At 35.0% G+C, this 24443-nt stretch overlaps 1 protein-coding gene across 3 annotated transcripts in view; it reads left to right on the plus strand.

Annotated features, from left to right (window-relative positions):
• Window positions 1-24443, plus strand: part of schlank (ceramide synthase schlank) — a 211362-nt gene that overhangs the window by 14656 nt on the left and 172263 nt on the right. For all 3 annotated transcript variants that reach the window (XM_090402722.1, XM_090402723.1, XM_090402724.1), the window contains exons 2-3: window positions 5793-5913; window positions 17358-17470. In XM_090402722.1, coding sequence (XP_090258848.1) covers window positions 5793-5913; window positions 17358-17470 — 234 coding nt within the window. The remainder of the gene's footprint in view (window positions 1-5792; window positions 5914-17357; window positions 17471-24443) is intronic.

The following is a 24443-nucleotide window of genomic DNA, read 5'->3' on the forward strand; positions in this document are numbered from 1 at the left end:
ATAAGTACCACATCGACATAATAGGGGTGACTGAAACAAAAAAAGGCCAAAACTGGTGAGCAATAAATACAAAATGTTATATTCAGGCAATGACAATTAAGGAAAAGAAGGAGTAGCCATAGTATTCAACACTAAATACAAGACTAATATTCTTGAATGGCAAGCAGTCTCAAGTAGAGTGATGCGGGCAAATATAAGAATGGGGAACTGGACAATGAGACTTATTTGCACCTATGGTCCCACAGAAAGTTCTACTAAGGTAGAAGTGGAGGAATTTTTTGAGGCTTTAGAGAAAGCAACTGATACAATGAAAAAGGAAAAGTTGGTCCTTGTTGGGGAACTAAATAGCAGAGTAGGAAATGATTGTCGGACATACAAAAATATATTGGGAAAATTTGGAGAGAAGAGCAAAGCTAATAATAAAGGCAAATACCTGTTGGATTTCTGCTCAGGACATGGACTGATTATTATTAACACAATGTTCCAACATAAAAATGTGCACAAATTCGCATGGAGAGAAGAGGCAAGGAATTCTCATTGACTATGTTATTGTTGATAGTGATGTTTTCTCCCTTGTGCAGGACACCAGAGTGTACAGAGGTTTTAAAATTGGAGTTGATCACCATTTCAGTCAGCTTGTGCTCTTAGAGAATCTTCTTCTGGTTCCCATCTGCCATACGGCCGCGGGAGAGTAGCTATATGCTATCATTCTAGGGAGAGATGATTATGAGCAAGGTGGTTTCCCGTTGCCTTCCTTGCCGTAAGTATTTATGACTGTAACCTGTGTGTTCACGGGGCCGGTTTGCCTGCTTGCGGGATGAAAAACCCCAGATAAACTGGCGGAAAAAACCCTGCTGCCCACACCCAAGACCGGCTAACTTGGCTATGGCTGAGGAAGATCCTTCAGCTCCTCACATCGTGGACGAGAATCGAACCTAGGACACTCCTTCCCCAGGCATATGGTTGCGAAGCGCAAAGCCACTAGGCTAACCGCACGGACTCGTAGAGAATACAGAGACAAATGTAAGAAAGCTAAACACTGTGTAAAACTAGCTAAACAAAAGTCATGGGAGGACTTTGGTAAGAACATAGCATATAAATATCAAGAAGGTGGCAAGATATCCTGAGGTTGTTGAAGAAGCTCAGAAATGGAGAAAAGAGTTCTATAAAAGGAATTAGAGATGATAAAGATGACATGAAAACTGGAGAAAAAGCTATCCTTGAAGTATGGAGTAATTATTTCGAAAAATTGTTCAATGAAACAAGCAGTGATGACAGCACAGTGGTAAAAAGCACTGACCAGGCATGCAGTCAGGAATACATATCCATACTTGAAGTAGAAAAACTCATCAAAAACCTGAAATGTGGAAAGGCAGCTGGAGTAGATGATATTTGACCAGAAATGCTCATGTATGGAGTTATAAAAGTATTACAGTGGCTGCACTGCATAGTTCAAAAGACCTGGACAGAAGGATGAATTCCAGATGATCGGAGCAGAGCTCTCATATTATCCCTACATAAAAAGCGAAATAAAACTGAATGTGAGAATTACAGATATTTGTCTACTGAGTGATCCTGGTATACTTGAGAAATGGATGAGAAGGATTGTGGAAGAAAAGCTTGGTTAAGAACAAGCTGGATTCAGGCCAGATAGAGGCTGTCAGGATCGGGTTTTTCACTTTATGACAGATAGTTGAGAAATCATGGGAATATAACAAAGATCTGTATTTAAGTTTTGTAGACCTGCAAGAGGCATATGACAAGGTGCCAAGAGAGAGACTATTCAAAACACTACAGTTATATGGTGTCAATGAGGCATTATATCAAGCAATACTTAGTCTTTATTTGAGTTGTAAGTCAGCAGTTAGAATTGAAGGAAGTACAAGAAGGTGGTTTAATGTTAAATCTGGTGTCAGACAAGGATGTACTTTATCCCCTCTCTTATTCATTATCTACATGGATCATATTATGAAGGAAAGTGGTATTAAACCTTATATCATAATTGGAGATGTTTCTCTCAGATCTTTGCTTTATGTGGATGATGTTATACTTTTAAATAAATCCTCTACAAGTCTGCAAGATTCCCTGACTAAAGTGAATAACTGCTGTAACAGATTGGTATGAAGGTCAGTATTAAAAAGACAAAGACAATGAAAATAGGCAGATACATTGAAAACATCAACTGCATTGTGAATGGAGAACCTATACAACAAGTAAAACATTTCAGCTGCTTAGGCACGATATTTAGTGAAGATGGTAAATTAAATATGAAATAGACAACAGAATCAACAAAGCTGGTATAGTTGGAAGCCAACTGAATAAATTTATATGGAATAAGAGAGAAATCAGCCAAAACACTAAATTAGCTGTATATAAGACAGTATTCAAGTCATGACTAAATTTAACACATATGACCCACAGTAGTAGGTTTTTTATTACATAAATATTTTGTCCTGTGTATTTTAGGACATCATCAGTACAGTATGGCAATTCTAGGAATGACAAAAGAAAGGACGCATACTTACAAAAGAATCCAAATCGCATGCAGTGGCGTGTTGCGGCCTGAACTTAAATTAAAATTAATTACAATTAAGTTATTATTTTACACGATTTTGTATGACAATTTCCCATACTTTAGGGATGGCAAGAACATCATTGTAGTTTAGATTTGGTCTGTGGAGTAGTGCTTGAGCACTTTCTTTATATAAGCGTTCATATTGATATGAAGATCTGTGTAGAAGTTTTGTCTTTTTCCAATGGATCTTGTTGTTTGGGTTTTTTGTGTTGTTTATCCAGTAAGTAGTGCAACACTAAGGCCTTAGTGTTGCACTACTTACTGGATAAGATAGTACAACACTATATTTAGTCCTGAAGATATTTTCAGGCGCAAACTTTGTTTGCTCTCACTGGGATAAAGGATTAAACTAAATCTATTATAGTCTAACCTAGTGATAAATAAATTTTCAACATCTTTCTCTAAATCCAAAGTAATTTTTAAAAAAGGTGATAAACCTTTTGGCAACTCCCATAGGCACAGATGACTTGCTACTGCTTCTGCCTGGTATCTCCAGCTCTGGGCCTGGCTCCCACTGAAGAGACCTCAATAAAGGTCGAAACTAGTCTGGGTAGATGGCCAATCCCTTTAATGCATAACAGTATACATATCCATATAGGAAATGTGTTTTGCATTATGGGAGATACTGGGTTAGAAGTGCCTGGTAGCTTGCTCCACCTTTGCCACGAGTTGCCTTAGTGTTGCACTACTTACTGGATAAGATAGTACAACACTATATTTAGTCCTGAAGATATTTTCAGGCGCAAACTTTGTTTGCTCTCACTGGGATAAAGGATTAAACTAAATCTATTATACTTGGACCATTGTTGTTAATATCTACATTAATGATTGGAAATCACACTGACAGAAGATCTTCAGTTTTGCTTATGAAACAAAGACAAGCAGAGCGATCAGAGATGCTACCGATATACGTTCAGTAGGCTGGAAGCATGTGCAAATGATAATGACTATCACTTCAAAGTTATTGGATGTAAAGTTATACACCTTTGGCTTGATATGATATCCAACACCATATTATATTGATGAGAGTATGCTTGCAATACGCATGAGATCTTGGAGTTATGGATTAAAAGTTGAGAGTCAAGTGTAACTTGGCAAACGTTGCAAATAAAACTCGGAGGATAATTGTCATATTGAACCTAACATTGTTGTGTAAGTACAATGCTTGGAAAGCAGTCATAGTACATCATTGTTTGAGGAACAAATAGCCATGTAGGAGCAAAAATCCTTAATGAGATCCAGGACCTCCTTACACTGCATTCATTATAACAATTGCCGTGAAATATTTATAAATCACCCATGTTAGTCATAACAATTCATATGTAGCTTTGATGTAACTTTTTTTAAATATAAAAAGACAAAATATTGTCCTTTATATTTTGTCTCCAAGCTGCAAAATTTTGCAGCTTATCTTAGAGTATTTTTCCTGAATATTCTAAATTGCCCAGCAATATTGTCTGTGTTCAGCCCAATTTTTGAGAAATTCAGATCACAGACAATATTGCTCAGGTGTGCTTGGAGATCTTAAATGACTCTTCTGCAAATTGTTTTCATCTCTGAATTACATTTTGCATTATCTCTATTTTCCTTTGACCTTATCACTGGTCTAACTATATTAAGATTATGAAGATGGTTTCAGGTATTACACCATATGTTTTTCTTATTATTAGCTTTCCACAGAAATATGGAAAGCTGCAGTTAAAGGCAAAGCATTGGAATATTTTTAACAGTACTAAAGATTGCACATTTGAAAGTCATCCTGGCATTGGGGGAAACATTTCTGCCAGTTCCAAGTCTTGGTTCTTCGTTTGCCAAGCCTGTTTAAACAGGAAGGGGGGGGGATTTCAACTTTGTGATGTTCCCTCTTTACCATATAGCCTACACTGAAGCACACAACTATCTGTGTACGCTGAATGTGACAAAATATAGAAATCTTACCTCCTTCTCAAACAGTATTCTGTTATCTGGTATCTCGTCATGGCCATTGGATGCAACCGCTGATATTTCCATGCTTCTATTCCCATCTCTCACATACACACACAGACCCAGATGGTACCATGATAATTTATTTTGTTATGACACTGCTAACCTGGTATTATTCTTCACCTCCTAGAATAATACATCCTCCTCTCATCAGAATGACATCAGAAAAACTTTGAATAATTGGTCCTGATAGTGTTTCATGAATTATGTCCAAAACTCTTGTTCTAGAATCCAGCATTCCCTCAGCTATAATCAACCCTTTCCAAAAAAATAAAGAGAAATAAAGGTGTACTATCCAGCTGTTTTTTTTTTTTTGGTCTGATTGTCTCTACTGTTGGTTTACTTTTCTCAGAAATAGTGTAGAAAGTCATCACTAGCCAACTTCATCTTAAAGGCCATCCAATTTTGATTCACAGAAGATTTCCATGAAAAGATTTGAAAAAGTTACATAGTTACTATTGACATACTCAATCATTTGATCATTCTTGGAATAGGTAATACTTAGTAAATGGCCATTTTATGATTTCTCTTTCATTCTTTGTGATTGCATGGATGAATTTCTGTCTTCAGATTTACTGCTCAGTGCCACAGTTTTTCAACACTACTTACTGCATCAGAGCTGTGTGTTTTTATCATATGTTCTTCCTAATACATGTTACTTATCACTGAACTCGTCCTGCTCATAGGTATTTGCTGATGACAGTATATTTTTTGCCCATTGCCTTTTCATTTGAAAAACCTTACAGTGCTTAAAAACATTGATCTCCTTGACATTTTTCACTGGGGAGTGAGGACATCATTATGAAGTTGCTATCAGAACACAGCCATGTCTTCTTACCTGCAAGAAAGTTCTCACTTCATTGTCTATTACCTTTGAAACACTTGTCCATTTAAATGATATTTCCATTACAGGCTTACTCCAATTTCTCTCAGATGTTGTGTTACTACATTTTCTACAGGCAGTTGCTTATATTTTTTTGCTGGTTAACATTTATTCAGCATCTAACTTCAAATTCACTAAAGAGGAAGAGTTATTTCTATTTTATTTCTATTGTTTATTCCATTCCATCTATCTCTGCCTTTCACAGTTTGTTCCTCTCCTTTTTTTTTTTTTTTAATCACATCTCATTATTTGGCTAGTTTTATCAGTTAATGTATTCTAAATGCATTATTTTTTCCCCCATAAATTGATATTTTATAATGTATAGCTAATGCATATCATAATGAATTATAGGTTTATCTTTACTCCAATGGGAATATATTTTGGTCTCAAAACGTCACGACCAAGAAAAGCTCCTGAGAATCCATTATTAGAGAAAGCTTTTCGTGCTAATGGAAGAATTGGATACAGACAGGTAAGATTAAACTAATATCTCATCTTCCTTTTCCCCTCTTTTACCTTGCAGCGTTGAGGGTTTATTAATCATTGGACCTCAAACTGTTCACAGGATAAGGTGGTCAGCCTTGTGCCCCAGTGTATCGTATGACCATAGTGTTGAGTTCTCAAGGCCGGTTTGCCTGCTTTGCAGGATGAAAAATCCCAGGGTAAACTGGGGGAAAAAACCCTACTGAACTATTAAATTAATATAACAGGTATATTTTTTTACATAGTGATAATGAAGAAACCAGTGTCATTTCTATTTTTGTAACATGTTTAGATGCTCAACACATGAAAAACTTTTGAATTATTACTCTGCTTCAGCTTTACTATGTTGGCAATATGGACATAAGGCATGAATCATATGTATATATGAACATTATCTGTACAACAGTAGCTATCATGATTATCCTGTATTCTTCACTCAAATATTGTCAGTGAATAAGACATCCATTTGTAAAAACTTCTTTTTTTTATGCATTTAATTGCATTTCAAAAGTTATTTGCCTCTAACAGTTTCACATAAGAGGAAATTAATGATGGGAGATAAATGAGGAGAATTTATCAAAATCAGCCAAGTTTGGGAAATCCCTTGAATTCATCTATAGACAAAACTGTAAAATTTGATGGGAATTAAGGGACATGATTTGACATGTACTATGTAGAGAAGCTGTATTAAATATTTCAGTGATTGTGGAAAGTTAGAGTTATTGCTAGATACTACGGGCCTTCTACACCAGTTATTTTCCTCAGAAAGAACCATTCATCAGGATCGCAAATGAAGAGAAGTGTTTGAAAAGCCAGACATCAGTGTTAGCAAGGGAAAGCAAAATAATTTGGCCCATATAGTCTACTAATTAAAATGAATTAGGTCAAATATATGAGTTGATCTGCACAAAAGCAAAGTACAGACTATTTCTAAAAATGTAGTTTTGTTATATTTATTATACAACATGTGACATGCATCATTGTGTTTGATTAATTCAGCAAGCACAGGAAAATAGCTTTCATTCTCTCATTCAAATGAACAAATTTTTAATATGTGTTTATTTGAATGAGATAATACTATCAGCATTCAGAATAATATTCGGATTATCTTTGGAAATTTTGTGCGACTCTAGTTAGATTTCATTCGCCACTACTCAAATTTCTTTAGTAATATGAAAGTTGTTTCTGTAAGCAGTATTCTTTAGAGCAGTGCTTCCCAAATGGATGCCAAGGCCCACTTTGGAAAAATTAAAATATTTCACTGCCCCCATCGAAAAAAAAAATCATAATATAGACATAATATTATTATAATCTTCTTCATCATGTAGCTTCCTCAGTGAGAGGGCGCAGCACATGTCCTTCCAGTTCTCTCTGTTGGTGGCTTTCCTTTTTGTTTCTGCATAGCCATGTGATCCTATCCATAATCGTATAATTATTATAATATTTATTGTATTTATATTCAAGATTATGAGTTTGTAATCTTTTTTGTATTTTTTTTTTATCAATACCTTTGAAATGAAACTTATATGAATAAGCATATATTTATTAATATTCATTAATCACTGAAATATGCAGCTAAATTTGTGATTTAACACCAGTGTGCGATTTTTTCCATTAAAATTAAAAAAGAACAAAAAAAAATAATAAAAATGAAACACGTTTCTTTTAAAATAAATAAAATCTACTTAGTCTTAAAACATTTTAAATTAGTTTTCATTATTTCACGGCCCCCTCAACAAAACTTATGGTCCCAGCGCTTCCCAAATTGTGGGCCGCAGCCCACAGTTTGGGAAGCGCTGCTCTAGAGAGTCTTGTATGAAAATATGCATAGGTTAAAAGAACATGGTGACCAGATTCATTTATTCATGCTAAAAAGCATGCAGGAAATTAATATGACTAAACTCATGAAAATGATCATTGAGCACTTCCAACTCTATTTACTGCATACAGTTGGTGGCTATACCTTGGCTATTTCTAAGTCCTGAATAATTTCAGGACTTAGAAATAGGTCAACGTTTTAAGAGAAATTGGCTCAAAATAGCATGTATTGAAAGAGTGCACCACACTGTGTAATTTTGTGTACAATGTCATCTCTATTATTATTTTCTTTAAAGAAGTTTACACACAAAAACTCAAGAAAATATTAATTTTTCTTGAGTTTCAAATTTATAGCTTTTGTGATAACAAGCAGTGACTTTTATCTCATACAGGTCTACATTATCTGTTATGCAATATGGATAAACATGCGAATCATGGAAAATCAGCATTTCATGTTTGTTTTCCATGACCTATAACTTTTCATATTCTATTTGTTAATAATAAATTTAGTTTAATTCTTTATCCAAGTGTGAGCAAACAAAGTTTGCACCTGAAAATATCTTCAGGACTGGGGTAAGGTAGTACAACACTAAGCAACTCGCAGCAAAGGTGGGTCAAGCTGTCATCACTCCTTGTCTCAGTATCTCCCATAATGCAAAACACATCTCCATGTGGACATGCATACTGCTATGCATTAAGAGAAGGGCCACTACCCATACCGGTTTTGACCTTTATTGAGTTCTCGTCAATGGGAGCCAGGCCCAGAGGTGGAGATACCAAGGCAGAAGCAATGGTTCTGCCTTGGTATCTTACACATCTCCCTGTTGTATAAGAAATCTTACACCACATGGAGATGAAATCTTACACATCTCCCTGTTGTGTAAGATTTCACTGCCCAGTGAGAGACCACTAACAGTGGTCTCTCACTGGGCTGTGAAATCCATCTCCCACTTAAAGACATTCCCAACAATCTATGCCCACAGCAGGATTTAAATCCTAAGTTTGTTGGTTGGAGAGCAGATATGCTAACCAGGATGCATTGCTGTTTTATGCACCATCTTGCATATTCTCCTAACTTACTTGGTTATTAAACAACAAACACATTGTGTTTTCTTTATTTTGGTAAACAAATACAGTTAAAATTAGAGCATTTTTCCAGAAGCACCATGAATTAATCCAGCCATTTATCTTATTCTGTAAGATGAGGTATACTATACTATACTGTACTGTACTATAATCTTATGATATATCCTAATCTCTTCCACAGTGGCTTAGCTATTAAGCTTTTGTCTGGAAATTGTGCAAGTTGTTTATTTACTTGCAAACTGAAAAGTTCAGTTTTCTAGAGGATGATCTCACATAGTTGTGAGAAATTAACACATCTTTGGCTGAAAAACGGCCTTATAAAGGGTTCTCACATTCCACTCTTTTCATTTCATTCACTTATAAAGGATTCCCACATTTCATTCTCTGTCAGATGAAACCCAGTTTTTTTCCCCATCGAATGGGTGCTATTGCTGCCAGCTGTCTAAATGAGATAACCAAAGATTATGGTATGATAATATCAACAGAAAAATCAAAAACTATGGCCTTTAAAGGACAAGATCCAGGAAGAACTAAAATAGTAATAGATAACAAGATCTTAGAACAGGTGAATTCATTTAACTACCTATGATGTATGATCACATATGAAAAAGATATAAATGTAAAAATTGCAAAATATTTAAAAATAACAGATGTAATTAACTCTATATTTAAACCAAACCTAGTTCAAAAACAAACCAGACTAAAAGTATACAATACATTAGCCCTACCAGTCTTAATGTATGGAAGCGAAATCTGGACAAAAAGACAAAGATTAACAACAGCAGAAATGAAGTTTATGAGAAAAACTGCAAAGTATACCCTATTTGATCACAAAAGAAATGAAGAAATTATGAAAGAATTAAACCAAGAACCAATAATAGAAAAAATTAAAAAATATAAACATAAATGGATGGAACATGTTCAAAGAATGGAAACAGAAAGATTATCAAAACAAGCCTTAAAGTACAAGCCAGTAGGAAAAAGAAAACCAGGACATCCTCTTAAATGATTCAACGATGACTTCTAAGGCTGGAACAGGCCATGCTAGGCCTAAATCCTTGATACTTTTGTTTTGAAGGTTTTGAAGAGACATTCTCTGTCAGATGAAAACCAGTTTTTTCCCCATTGAATGGGTGCTATTGCTGCCAGCTGAGGTATGACTCTGAAATTGTTATATTAATCCGTTACTGATATATATTAAACATAGAAAAGGATTGGACTTGATGTTTGGTGGTAAGTATTCAGGTTTTCTAACCAGGGGAGAAAGTGGGAAAACACGTAATCATTGTAACAATATTGCACTGTAATTGAAATAGCATCTGCTGTTACGAGAAGGGGTATTTCACATAACTGGCACTAGCAACATAACTGTAAAATTCTTTAGGGTTTTGCTTTACTTCTTCTTCTTCTACGCGTTATTCCCGCTTCCCATGCAGGGTCCGCGTGTTACTTTAGATGCGACTTCTTTGTTAGTACTACTCCCAACCGACCTGTCGCCTGGTCTGCCGCTGGGGGGATATATTTTTGACTGTAGAGGCGTATGTTCACGGGCCGGTTTGCCTGTTTGCGGGATGAAAAACGCCAGATAAACTGGCGGGAAAAACCCTACTGACCGCGCCCAAGACCGGCTAACTTGGCTATGCCTGAGGAAGATCCTCAAATTCCTCACGTCTACAACGGGAATCGAACCTGGGACACTCCTTCCCCGAGCATATGGTTGCGAAGCGCAAAGCCACTAGGCTAACCGCGTGGTCGGGTTTTGCTTTACTGCTTCAGCCAATTTCTTCTCATATACCAATTTCTTTCCTTACTACACTCTTCACCTCACTAACCTGCACCTTATACTCCTAATGCTGTTGAATACCTTTTATACAAATTTCATTTCTTTTTATTTAATTATCCCTAGTGTGTGTGTGTGTGTGTGTGTGTGTGTGTGTGTGTGTGTGTGTGTGTGTGTGTGTGTGTGTGTGTGTGTGCAATTGCCATTCTTTTATAAGCAGCCAAGAATCAAACACTAATGCATTGAATATAACTGCTGCATCATCTATTCATTGAACATCATTAAATGCCATACGGTCACTCTGTAGCTCAATGATGTGCCATACCAGTCCTTGCCAGCTAATCCTGTTTTATGCTTTTCTGCAGGCTTCAACTCTCTGATGGTCAGTCACTTCAGACACAATATCTGTCCATCTCATTTAGGGTCTACTCCTTTTTCCAGGAACTTTACCTGCTGTTACTGTTTTGAGAAGTCCTCCTTCTGTCCTTTCAGTGTGTCCAAAGTATTTCAATTATCTTCTGTCAATATTCTTAAGTAGCCTTAAAGTTCTAGCATCTTTTCTAACCCATCCATTTGTCTGCTTTTCAGCATATCATATAATAATCAACAGCAGTGGCAGCTCGTAAGAATTTGTAGTGGTGGGGCTGTAGCAATAAAAGTAAAAAAAAAAAAAAAAAATCAATATGGATTGAAAAAATTATATCGTTCACTTGCTGAGTCAAGTTATACACATAAATACAATTGAATGTAAAAAGTAAAAATCAAAGAAAAACAATGTCAATAGATAATTATCTATTTATATTTAAATTCCATTCTTAGTTCTTGATTTACAAATTTATCTATGACCTTAAAATTTGTCATATTTGTAATCATGTTTTTCTTTATACTTAACATGACTAAAGCAGTAAGTCGATTTTGTGCCATTGAATTTCCTAAAGTTTTAATTCTTTAAGAAATTCAATGGTTGTTAGATATAGTAATTATTATTTGTAGCAATTTAAATACTTCAACGAAAGATTCACAAATTCCTGTCATATACTGTATTTATGAAAGGAATTTATGAATTTCATGCCTAGAACTGCAGGAAATATATGATATAATGTATAATTATATCATATATTTCCTGCAGGAAATATATGATATAATTATACATTATATCATATATTTCCTGCAGTTCCAGGCATGAAACTTTTATGTTTAGCAAATATATCACAGAATTCTTCTCTTCATTCATTTCTATAAAGATATAAATTAAATGCTAGCAAATGCACAATACTTACCCACGATAACAACGTTAATTTGTGTTGTTTGTGCACGTGTAGTATCTTGGGCTGCAATACTATCAGCCTAAACTGCATGTAAATCATTCATTACTCCCCACTTGGTACCTGCTTGGTGCAGTCTGCAATGAATGCAGCTCCAGGGTTCAATATATTAGCCAGTACTGATACTAGCCCTAGCCTACATTTACTATTGCGAAATACAACTATTGCTACAAAATGAATTATATAAAATACTTTCGAGTGGTATTATATTAAAAACAAGAAAGTGATGTTTTTAAGATAAATATAAAAAAATTTAAGAGTGGCGATAATAAAACAGGACCTTTCATTTTGTACTGGAGGGGCTGCAGCTGTTATAGACGAGCCACCACTGCTCAACAGCCTTCTATAATATCAAATCTCAAAAGTAGCTATCCTTTTTCTATCACTTTTTTAGGTTACAAGTCTCACATCCATAAGTCACTGTTGGAAAAGTAGCTACATCCAGAATCCTCAACTTTGTTCTTGTGGAGATAGATTTCAAACAAGTCTCTGACTGTTGTTTGTGCACATGTTTTAGCCATTCCTAATCTTCTTCTGAATTCTTCACATTAATAATGGATCCCAGGTAATTGAACTTGCTGACTTCCTCAGTTCTTTTTCCATTAAGGTACCTTGTTTTTCAAGAGTTTCTCTCTCTGTATTTCCTTTAAGAACCATAATCTTTGTCTTGCTAGGATTGAGCTGAAGTCCTCTGTTCTTCTTACAGATATCATTAACTTTGTCCAGGATTCATCCTACTTCTTCATTATCATTACAGAGGAATACTGTATCATCAGCATACCTCAGATTACTGATCAATCTACCACCTATACTAAATCCAGTCTTAAGCTGCATAACTTCTACTAAATATGAAGGACAGAACTAAATATTGATCATGATCAGCAGACTGATAAGTTAGTTGATTGGCAGTTCTTAATTTTAATAAGAACTTTATTATTTAATTTAATATTTTTAAAGTAAAGTTTTTGTATTAAGTTGCATTTTGCTGCTAGGAAATATGAAGTTGATAATCTTTTCAGAACATAGAATAGATTTTTTTTTTTTTCAAAGAATGCCAGTGGCAGGGAGATAACTGAATCAATCAAACTGGTAGAATTACTAAGTGAACTCTTTGCAAGAGTATATCATCCAGTTGGTGATATTGCAGGAATGAGAGAGCCAAAGGCTTCTATGGGAACTGAGGTAAATGAAATGGAGGTGCATAGCATATTACAGAACCTTATGTGAATAAAACTGTGGGATTGGATGGTATACCAACTCTAGTTTTACATGAAGTGGCAAGGGAATTGTCAGTGCCCTTGACCATATTGTTTAATCTAAGTCTCAGTTCTGGGTTAGTCCCAAGGGGGTGGAAAGAGAGGAAAATAGTTCTATTGCATAAAGGAGACTCCAAGACAGATGTAGCAAATTATCGACTGATCAGCCTATCAGGAGTTATTCTCAAAGTATTGGAAAAGTTGGTCAAGAGCAAAATACAGGAATGGATAGATGGAAATAGGATATTGTATGGGGGAGAGGGGGGGCAGCATGGTTTTGTGAAGGGTAAATCATGCCTCACAAATTTGGTCACATTTTATAATACAGTGACAACTGAGTTGGATAAAGGTAATTGGTTTACACTGATACTGCTGGACTTTGTAAAGACCTTTGACAGAATGCCACATGGAATTCTAATCAGTAAACTGCAGCACATAGGGACGGATATTGGGTTGGTGAAATGGATGGGAGGGTGGTTGATGGAAAGATATCAGAGAGTAGCTTATTCAAGAGTAGAGTCCGCAAGAAGGCCTGTGACTAGTGGCAGGCCATAGGATTCTTGGACCGCTACTATTTAATTTGTTCATTAATGATATAGGAAAGGTTCCGAGAGGAACTGTCAGTTATTTGCCAATGATGCAAAGTTGGGTAAAGGCAATAGTTAATACAGATGATGTCAAAACTTTGCAGGATGATTTGGATAGATTGGCACACTGGGCAAAGGAGAATGGATGTCAGTTTAATGTGACAAAGCATAAGGTTATTCATTTTGGGGTGAAAAGATTACCAACTGAATACCACATTTTGTGGAACTGTACTCCAGGAAATTGATGAGGCTAGAGACTTGGTAGCGTTAGTGGATAGGGAGTTAAAGTTTAGGAGGCACATTGTAAAAGTGGCTAAAGCAGCCATTCAGATCACTTGGTTACTGAAGAATACTTTGATGAGCAGAATCAAGGCTCAATAAAGAATTCCTCTTTATCGAGCCTTGATAAGATCCCATCTTGACTACTGCATGCAGATCTGGGCACCAGGGTTTCTTGGTGATGAAGAGGAGGTGGAGAGGATCCAGAGGCAAGTGACCAAGATAGTATAATAAATTTAGTTTAATCCTTTATCCAAGTGTGAGCAAACAAAGTTTGCGCCTGAAAGTATCTTCAGGACTGGGGTAAGGTGATACAACACCAGGGCAACTCATTGCAAAGGTGTGGCAAGCTACCAACACTCCTGTCTCAGTATCTCCTTTAATGCAAAACACATCTCCTTGCGGATATGTCTAATGTTATGCATTAAGGGATGGGCCACTACCCAGACTAGTTTTGACCTTTATTGAGGTCTCTTCAGGGGGAGCCAGGCCCAAGCTGAGATACCAGGCAGAAGCATTTGCAGGTCATCTCTACCAATAGGAGTTGCCAAATGGTGTGCCACCCTTTTTTTTAATAAATTACTCTGGATTTAGAGAAAGATGTTAAAAGTTTATTTTTCACTTGGTTAGAGTATAATAAATTTAGTTTAATCCTTTATCCAAGTGTGAGCAAACAAAGTTTGCGCCTGAAAGTATCTTCAGGACTGGGGTAAGGTGATACAACACCAGGGCAACTCGTTGCAAAGGTGTGGCAAGCTACCAACACTCCTGTCTCAGTATCTCCTTTAATGCAAAACACATCTCCTTGTGGATATGTCTAATGTTATGCATTAAGGGAAGGGCCACTACCCAGACTAGTTTCGACCTTTATTGAGGTCTCTTCAGTGGGAGCCTTCAGTGCCACACCTTTGCAACGAGTTGCCCTGGTGTTGTATCACCTTACCCCAGTCCTGAAGATACTTTCAGGTGCAAACTTTGTTTGCTCACACTTGGATAAAGGATTAAACTAAATTTATTATACTCCAACCAAGTGAAAAATAAACTTTCAACATCTTTCTCTAAATCCAGAGTAATTTATTAAAAAAAAGGGTGGCACACCATTTAGCAACTCCTATAGGTAGAGATGACCTGTAAATGCTTCTGCCTGGTATCTCAGCTTGGGCCTGGCTCCCACTGAAGAGACCTCAATATAGGTCGAAACTAGTCTGGGTAGTGGCCCTTCCCTTAATGCATAACATTAGACATATCCGCAAGGAGATGTGTTTTGCATTAAAGGAGATACTGAGACAGGAGTGTTGGTAGCTTGCCACACCTTTGCAACGAGTTGCCCTGGTGTTGTATCACCTTACCCCAGTCCTGAAGATACTTTCAGGTGCAAACTTTGTTTGCTCACACTTGGATAAAGGATTAAACTAAATTTATTATACTCTAACCAAGTGAAAAATAAACTGACCAAGATGGTAGCAGGATGGAATGAACCTTATGAGAACAAATTGAAGATTTGTAGGTTACAGAAACTGGTTGATAGGTGGAAAAGGGGTGATATCATTGAGACATTCAAATTATTGAGGGATTTTTACAAGATTAATTCAGAGGAAATTTTTCAGAACAGGTTTGTTGTTGGGAGAACTAGGCCATCCATGGAAACAGAGTAAGAGTGTAGTTAGCAAGGGTGTTAGAACTAGGTTTTTTGCTTGGAGAGTAGTGAATGCATGGAATAGGTTGCCCGAGTCTGTTGTTGGTGTCATGATTGTGAATGAGTTCAAAGCAAAGTATGATAGATGTTGAATAATTGTTGGATAGTTCTTGACATGATATCTAGGGCCTCCCTCGATGAGTCTAAAGACTTCTTGGAGTTGCCCATAATAAGTTTTCATTTTCTGACATGTATCGTGAATGAGTGTACAGGATACTGTGTGTTAGTAATACATAATTAAGTTTGTTTTAACTAGCTTCCTGTAAACAGGATTTTTCTAAATTAATCTTGTCAGTTCTCTGATACTGTGATATTTTACTTTTCAGTCTTCTAAGGTTACTAATTATATCAGCCTGCCTAGATGTCAGTTTTTTACCATCAAGCACATGTTTGTTAACTTTCCTCCCATTTTATTTAAGTAACCATACGTATTGTACCTCTGCTTCATAGATTACAAAAAGGCATTTGACAATGTTCAACATAAGCAATTAATTGAAATAATCCTTTCAAAATAGGCATTGATGGAAAAGACATTAGGCTAATAACTAATCTTTACCGGGAACAGACTGTATTTTTGAGCATAAACAGAGAGACCTTAGAAGAATTCGCAGTTCAGAAAGGTATGTGACAAGGCTGTATCTTGTTTCCGATTCTCTTGAACCTATACACTGAAGAAATATTTAATTAAATTAGTAACCTCAAAGGAATCACTGTAGGGAGCAGAAATATTAATGACCTAAGATATGCAGATGACACAATTTTTATAGATGAAACCTTCAAGTGCAGTGAACAGTATGGCCTCAGTTTCAGCTTCAATAAGACAAAAATTATGATAATTTCAAGAGAAAAGGAAATACCAAAAATATGCATCAATATTAAAGGAAATAAATTAGAACAGGTGCAAACATACACATACCTCGGACACTTGATCACAGAGAATGACAGTACAGAAGATGAAATTAGATGGATTGAAATCTCAAGGTCAGCTTTCAATAATATGAAAAATCTACTGAAATCTAGAGAATTAAATCTGAAAACAAGACTAAGAATCTCCAAATGTTACATATGATTCATATTGTTATATGGAGTAGAGACATGGACACTCAGATTTGAGCATGAAAAAAACTGGAGGCCTTTGAAATGTGGATGCTGTAAAGAATTATGAGGATATCATAAAAAAAACAAATGAGGAGTTGCTAGAGATCGTAGGCAAAAACAGAAGCCTGATAAATTAAAAAGAGAAAAGTCAGCTATTTCGGACATATTCTCAGTCTCTTGTACGAGGAATGCAGCAAAGGGGCACAGAATAGGACATGTTGGAGACGCATGGTAGTCGATCTCCTGGAGGGAGAAGACACCTAACAGGAGAGGAAATGTTATTGATGCCAAGTTCTTTATAAATGCATTTCAGCTATTTCAATTGAGAATGCATTTTCTGTCTTTATCTTCCTTCTTAATTTTTGTACTTTGTTCTTGTTTTATGACTTATTTTCATACCAGCTTTTTTATTTTTTATATCTTTTGTATCATTTATTTATATTACCAATATAGAATTTTATATCTTTCCACAATTATCAAGCTTATTGAACTTTATTTCCTTAACCAGATTCAAGGGTTAGCAAAGCAGCTTGATTGGACCGAAAGAAAAGTTGAACGGTGGCTCAGACAACGGACCTTACAGGAAAAACCTACAACACTTACGAAATTTACAGAGAGTTCGTAAGTAAATTTGGATTAAATTGAATAGTAGTGACTAAAATCTTAAGATATCAGTATTATATATCATAATCAACATTCAGAGTAAAATGTATCAGAGAAAGATATATAATTTCTTCTTGAATTTTGTGCTGACCATTAAACGAAAATTACTTTGTGGTTTATTTAACTCAGTTATATATAGGAAAAGTTAATATTTTAATTATTTATTTATAATATTAAGATGCTTACATGATATGTTTCAAAATATGTATAGGTTAAATAAAGAATATAAAAATATAACAAAATATCCTGTAAATGGTTATTGAAGTTGTTTTAAGCACTCAGTCCAAGATATTGTGAGTTACCAAGAACACAGATGCCGGTGTCAGTTAATTATTTTGAACTTAGAAGAAAGCTGAAAAGAAATACTGAATTTACATTCAAATACCGTGAATCAGTAAATTATAAAAAAAAATCAGGAAGAAAAGAACATCTACCCTGGATAATTTTTCCATAATGTTCAGCACAGTATTATATAGGAGAATTTGGTCATAGGCATTTTAAAACAGTTTTTCCGAATCCCTTGTTTTGCAGTTTGAGGATATTGATGATGATTGGTTCCCCATTCCTGAAATAACCATTATTAAGTAGGGTGCTATCAGGATTGGTTAAGAAGCAAAGATCCTCAAAAGTTGGATAACTAGGATACCTCTAAATTTCATAAAGAATTCAAAAAATTGAGACCAGGATTATCCACTATCCATTTCTCTTCCTTATTTTTAAGTATCTATATCTATATATATATATATATATATATATAGATTAGTAAAAGTGTACTCCTTCCTTCATTAATATATATCTGTTTTGGATATCATTATGCAGAGATGAGTATGGACTAGTAATTTGGAACTTCTGTTCTGCATTCTGCAAATCTATTTTATGCCATGGTTTATGCTCACTCCTTTTTGTTGTCTGGTAACTAGGTAAGTAATGAAAAGTCAGTGACTACTTTCAGTGGGTAAATTGAAATCGTTAAATTTACGCAACTTACTACAATTGTTCCTTTGAACTCTAATAGTGTGATATCATATACTTCAGTTGCAACCAAGACGAGCTAATACACGATTTATGACTTATTATTTTGATTCATCTTTTGAATGTAGTTAATGGTCTATCTCCTTGATGATGTCCACGTACGTTGGATGAAATTGTATTGGCATTTTTGAACAAATTCTGTATAATTTTTGTTACATGGGTAAGCTGTGAAACTTATTTTGATGTCTAATGCACATGTACCATTAAAGTTATTAATTACTGAAAGTAGATGTCAGTAATTAGAGCATGAAAAATTTTCTGCTAGCTCACAGTCAGATGTTGACTTAATGCACTCTATCCACAGTTGTCTAATCTATCATAGTTGCATTGTCAATTCCAGATCTAAAAACTTATATTTTATTGGTGATACATGACCATTTATTATTTATTAATGATACATGATCATTTTCACACATGCTTTCAAATCATTCTAAATCTTCAGCAAAACCTTGAATCAATCACTCTTATGGGAAAAAAAAGTCAATTTTCTTCTCTGTAATTATAAAAATAATCTCGAAGGTGAAAACATTCATAAAAACCCTCAATGAAATAAAACTCTTAGATCTGTACACATGTTAACTACATTAGTGAATTTTATGAATTTTGACTGGGCTCCAAAACATTGTCAGAGAGAGAGAGAGAGAGAGAGAGAGAGGGCCAACAGTGTCATGTGACACCACAGCAACCGAGAAAACAGTTAAAAAACGTTTGTGAATTTTTTTTCGAAAGAAAATTTTTTTTCCTTTGCTTCCCAAGTTGTCTAATGTTTAATATCTACAATTAATAATTCAAATTCTGCATAACCCAATGAAATAAGCTAATAAGAAATACAAAATATTTCTTATTAACTTATTTCTGTTATCTGTTTTCTGCTCATTTATTTTAGGAAATCTATTTTACATGATTAGTTGTTTGGTTCATGGTATGAGTGAGTTCCTTCTAAGATTCCTCTTATTGTCTGTGTGTAGAGGCTTAAGTGCTGTGAGAACATCATGTTGGAGGCTTAATGGATTGTATACAGCACTCAAAGGATTAAAAACAGAATTTAATACTTCCTATATTTCGTCTCAGTCACTGAGACATCTTCAGGGATTACAAAAAACTAATGTAACATAAAAATAAATAACAAACAATACTAAGCCCAACCACGTGGGAGACACTAAAGTCCTATCTAGGTGGAGTGCCCTCTAAGGGCGGTTGTAGGTGGCCTGGAATGTAAAGTGGGACCTCTAGTGATAAGCGTTTCCCAAATCTTAGGAAGCTTAATGCAACCATATTTGTTAAGATTTGGTTGATTCCTAAGAGCTGTTGCTGATTCTAAGAATAGTCTCTCTTTTTTGAATTTGCTGTGGTGGAGCATGGTGGTTTTTTCCATGAGATCCTGTGGGTTGTATCCAAGACATGGTCAGCCAGGCCTGACTGACCATAGTCGTGCTTGCAGATGCATGACTATGGTCAGTCAGGCCTGGCTGACCATGTCTTGGATACAACCTACAGGATCTCATGGGAAAAAAAAACCACCATGCTCCACCACAGCAAATTCAAAAGAGAAAGACTATTCTTAGAATCAGCAGCAGCTCTCAGGAATCAACCAAATCTTAACAAATATGGTTGCATTAAGCTTCCTAAGATTTGGGAAACGCTTATCACTAGAGGTCCCACTTTACATTCCAGGCCACCTACAACCGCCCTTAGAGGGCACTCCACCTAGATAGGACTTTAGTGTCTCCCACGTGGTTGGGCTTAGTATTGTTTGTTATTTATTTTTATGTTACATTAGTTTTTTTGTAATCCCTGAAGATGTCTCATTGACTGAGATAAAATATAGGAAGAATTAAATTCTGTTTTTAATCCTTTCTGAGTGCTGTATACAATCCATTAAGCCTCCAACATGAAGTTCCTCTTATTGGTTGTAATGTCCAGCATTCTTCCTGGACACAATAAGTAAAAATACAAAATACTATTTGATATAAAACATGAAAAGAATGAGCATTATGTAAATGAAATTGGCAGTTAAACAAAAGTCATCCTCTGATTTTTTTTTTACTCGTCAATGTCATAGGTGAATACTTTTTTCAAGTAGTGTATAAAGACCAAATTCAGTATTAATCAACTTCTTTTTAAATATCGCCTCCTCCTTTCCCACAACTTTCACCCACCCACCCACACACACACACACACACACGAGAGGCTACAAAACCCATAGCACAATAATGCCAAGTATATATATATGATTATAAAAATAGAAAGGAACCTGTTGATGGATTTCTTTAACAGCTGGTGGTTGTAGTCCTGATTAACTCTAGAGGGCCAGAGGTGTTTGGTTCTTCCCATGTTTCTAGTGCTTGATTGTTGATATCCATGTTTATTGGGTATCAAGAACCAAACACCCATGATATTGGTGTTTCTGTTTGTGATTGGATGTATGTTGGTTTCATTGACTTGAAATGGTGAGGTTAGTTCTCAAGGTATTTGGTTATTGGTATGCATGTTTCTGACACTGGATTCATGTCCATGATGTTTGCATTCTGTTTATGATTGGGTGATATGTTGGTTTCTCTGACTTTAAAGGTTGCGTTAAGGGCAGGCCAGATGTGTTCAATAGTGTTGTTGTGGTGGTGGTGCTTGGTGTGTGCATTTCTGATTATGGGCTTTTTTTTTTATATTAATTTTGCTGTTTTTAAGGGATGATATGTTTGTTTCCATGTTGCATTCTATAAATTGTTTTTTCTTGTATTTATTGTTAATGCCATTGGTGTTTGTCTTTTTTCCGTTAAAGTTTGTGTTGGGATTCTTGGTATTCCTGGTATCTCTTCATTTGAAGGGTCCTTCCCCCCATTATTTATGCTATGTTTATGTGGATATTGTTAACATGTTACCTCTCCCTGTACAAATTAAACATCTTATATTGTTTGCTGTATTAGCTGTTGTTTCTTCATTTTGTAATTGGGAGTGGTGATATTGTTCATGCATTTGTGATTTGTTTTGTTACTATTATATTATTTTTTATCATATGTTGTGTGATTTCATTAAACATTTTGTAGTTTGATTTAGTTTTCTTATCTGTCACATTTTTTTAATCTTTTTTTTATCTCCTTAGTGCAGTAGCACATGATTAGTGCAACTTCTGGCAATATCAGTCATATGATGTATATGCATATCACATGGTTTAATTTCTCAATTATCAGAAGCAGTAGCAGTTGTGTACTTGTACCTAAAAGATTGTTTTCCATATTTAGTATATTACAGTTTGTGAATATTACTTTCAGATTATTGAGATTTTTGGTTGTTCACTAATAAGTATCTAAAATATAAACAGCTGAATGTTGCAATTTGTAGGGATTATACTTGAAAATTGCTGTAAAAGCAGAGTGAAATTTTTATGATTGTGGGTGGCAAAGGGAAAAGTGTTAACATCTTTCTATTATTTTGTACGATTTTCTTAATGCTTAATCAAAAGGAATACAAAGAAATAAAAAAAATGTTGTATATTATTCATAATAAAGTCACACATGAAATAGCAGGCCCATACACCATTGTTTCAGCCTTAAAAGAAAAAATGTAACAAGCATTAAAAAAAATTAGAAAATGATCTAAAGATTTACAAAAAATTTCACTGCTAGAACTTAAACCTCTCCCTATATGTTTATTAAAGATTCATAAAGATGATTATTCTGTGCTCCAAGGCCTTATTTTTTAATGCTATGTTTTTTCCCAGATATAGATAATCTTTAAAAGTAAGTGGAGGTTTCTGTGGTTTAGAAGTTCATAAGGCATATTCCGGTAATTGGACCACATTTTTTTATTTAGCTAAAAGCACAATAAAGAAATAAAACCCGACAAGTTTTGTAAGTACTTAGCACTGCTTTGAATCTGCACTCTGATTTTTTAATTTTATAAACAGTCAGACAGCTACAACTGTATAGTATGAACTATTAATTTCTCTTTTTTGTTATTTTAACTTTCAATTACCTTTTACCCCTGAAGATGTAAGTCAAACAACTTACGAAACTTGTCGGGTTTTATTTCTTTATTGTGCTTTTAGCTAAATAAAAAAATGTGGTCCAATTACTGGAATATGCCTTATAGATAATCTTTATTCTTCAGCATGAGACTACTCTGTTTCTTATTGATATTGGAGGCCTGAAGTGGCCTCCAATATCTTACTTGTCTATTTTCTTACTTGTCACATAACAAAAGAACTTTTTTGGGATTTCCTTTTTCTTTCTTAGTTAGATTCTTCTCATAATCTGATTTTGCCTTCCTTGCCATGTTGGTCACCTTTCTCTTTATATATCCTCCACACCATTTTCTTCTTCTGTAGCTCATGCTTAATGATAATGATTTCCTTTCAATTTATATCTCCATAGTTGAAGTCCCCCCCCCCATAATAATCACTTGACCTGCGCTCATTTTCTAATTTGGTGATGCATGTCTTCCAGATCATCTGCGGAACTCTCTGGCCTATAATGACAACCAACTGTATAAGTTGTCTTACTGGCCTCGATTTCACACCAGATTGTTTCAAATGAACAGCCATCCTCCCACCTGGCACCTATTCTTTTTGGCTGCAGTTCATCTGCTATCATCACTAGTATTCCTCCCTCCATACTATCTTCTCTATCTTCCCTGAAAATACTACACCTAAAAGTTAGATGACAAAAGATATGTTTACACTATACAAGCTAGCCATAACGAAATCAACAGTTAAAAAAAGATTTAACAATAGACATGATATCACATGTACTTAGTAGGAATAGTTACATTTAATTTTTTTGAATTTCCTGATAAAACAGTCATGATCTGTGTAAGGCATTTCAATTTTCTGTGATAGTTAAAAATGACTATAAAGCTTTCTGGGACCAAGATTTCTGAAGGAAGCTTTAGATAGGTTATGCACGCCTGTCAGTGCCATTAAAAAAAAAGGGGGGGGAGGCATTCATTGAAAGCTTGATACATAGGCCTTGGATATTATGCTCATCATGTTTTTAAACACAGCTGTTTAATCAACACTTGACAGATTTTATACTTTACCGTTAATCATTAATCATCTGAAAACATTGACTATCAGCAACTGCAATACATTACAAATATTACACATACATTTTTAAAAGTTTATTGCATAAAATTAAACTTAATTTAATACAATAAATTTAATTACCTTGTTGTGGAGGTAAGGTTAAATTTAAGATACGAGGAATGCTAATTGCTTTGAATACATACCAGTCTGTCTCAAGTGATAATAAAAAAAAAAGGTTAGATAATTGCATGCATTTACTTTTTATCTTTTCCTTTTAAAATAACACCAAATGCATGTGCACACATGCAGTTTGTTCGAAGAAATTAAGTCAGATGAGAAGATTATCAATTGTCTGAAGTAGTACATTGCTTTTAGGTCAGTGTTATATAATTTATGATATTCCATATGTCTAAAACTTATAATCTATAATTCTGAAATTCAAAAGTAATCTATGGTGTAGTGAGGATACCACAGGGATCTGTATTTGGGCCATTCTTGTTTATTTTGTATATCAATGACATTGGTATAGTCTCATTAGTAATATACAATGATTTGTTAATGGCAATGCAAAATTAGTTAGCATGATGGACATTTCCAATATAGTTTCCTTGCAGGTTCATATGTACAAACTGTTTGAGAAAGGCTTAGGTATTACTGATTATTCATAATAATGCCGCATGGTATAACAACACCATGGAAAAATAAGTTTATTTAACATTAATATTTCATTGTTTTTTCTACCTAATGTTGTCAGAGCACAATTATAACTGTGACAGACACACACCATTGAACTAAGTAATTGTGAAAATCAATTCAAATTGTAACTGAAAACAGAACTATTGTTCTTACATGGCATCCACTATGGGCCGGATAACCATA

Source organism: Typopeltis vanoorti, chromosome 13 (genome assembly GCF_054136105.1).
Source record: "Typopeltis vanoorti isolate ZY-2024b chromosome 13, IOZ_Tvanoo_1.0, whole genome shotgun sequence".
Lineage (NCBI taxonomy): Eukaryota > Metazoa > Arthropoda > Arachnida > Uropygi > Thelyphonidae > Typopeltis > Typopeltis vanoorti.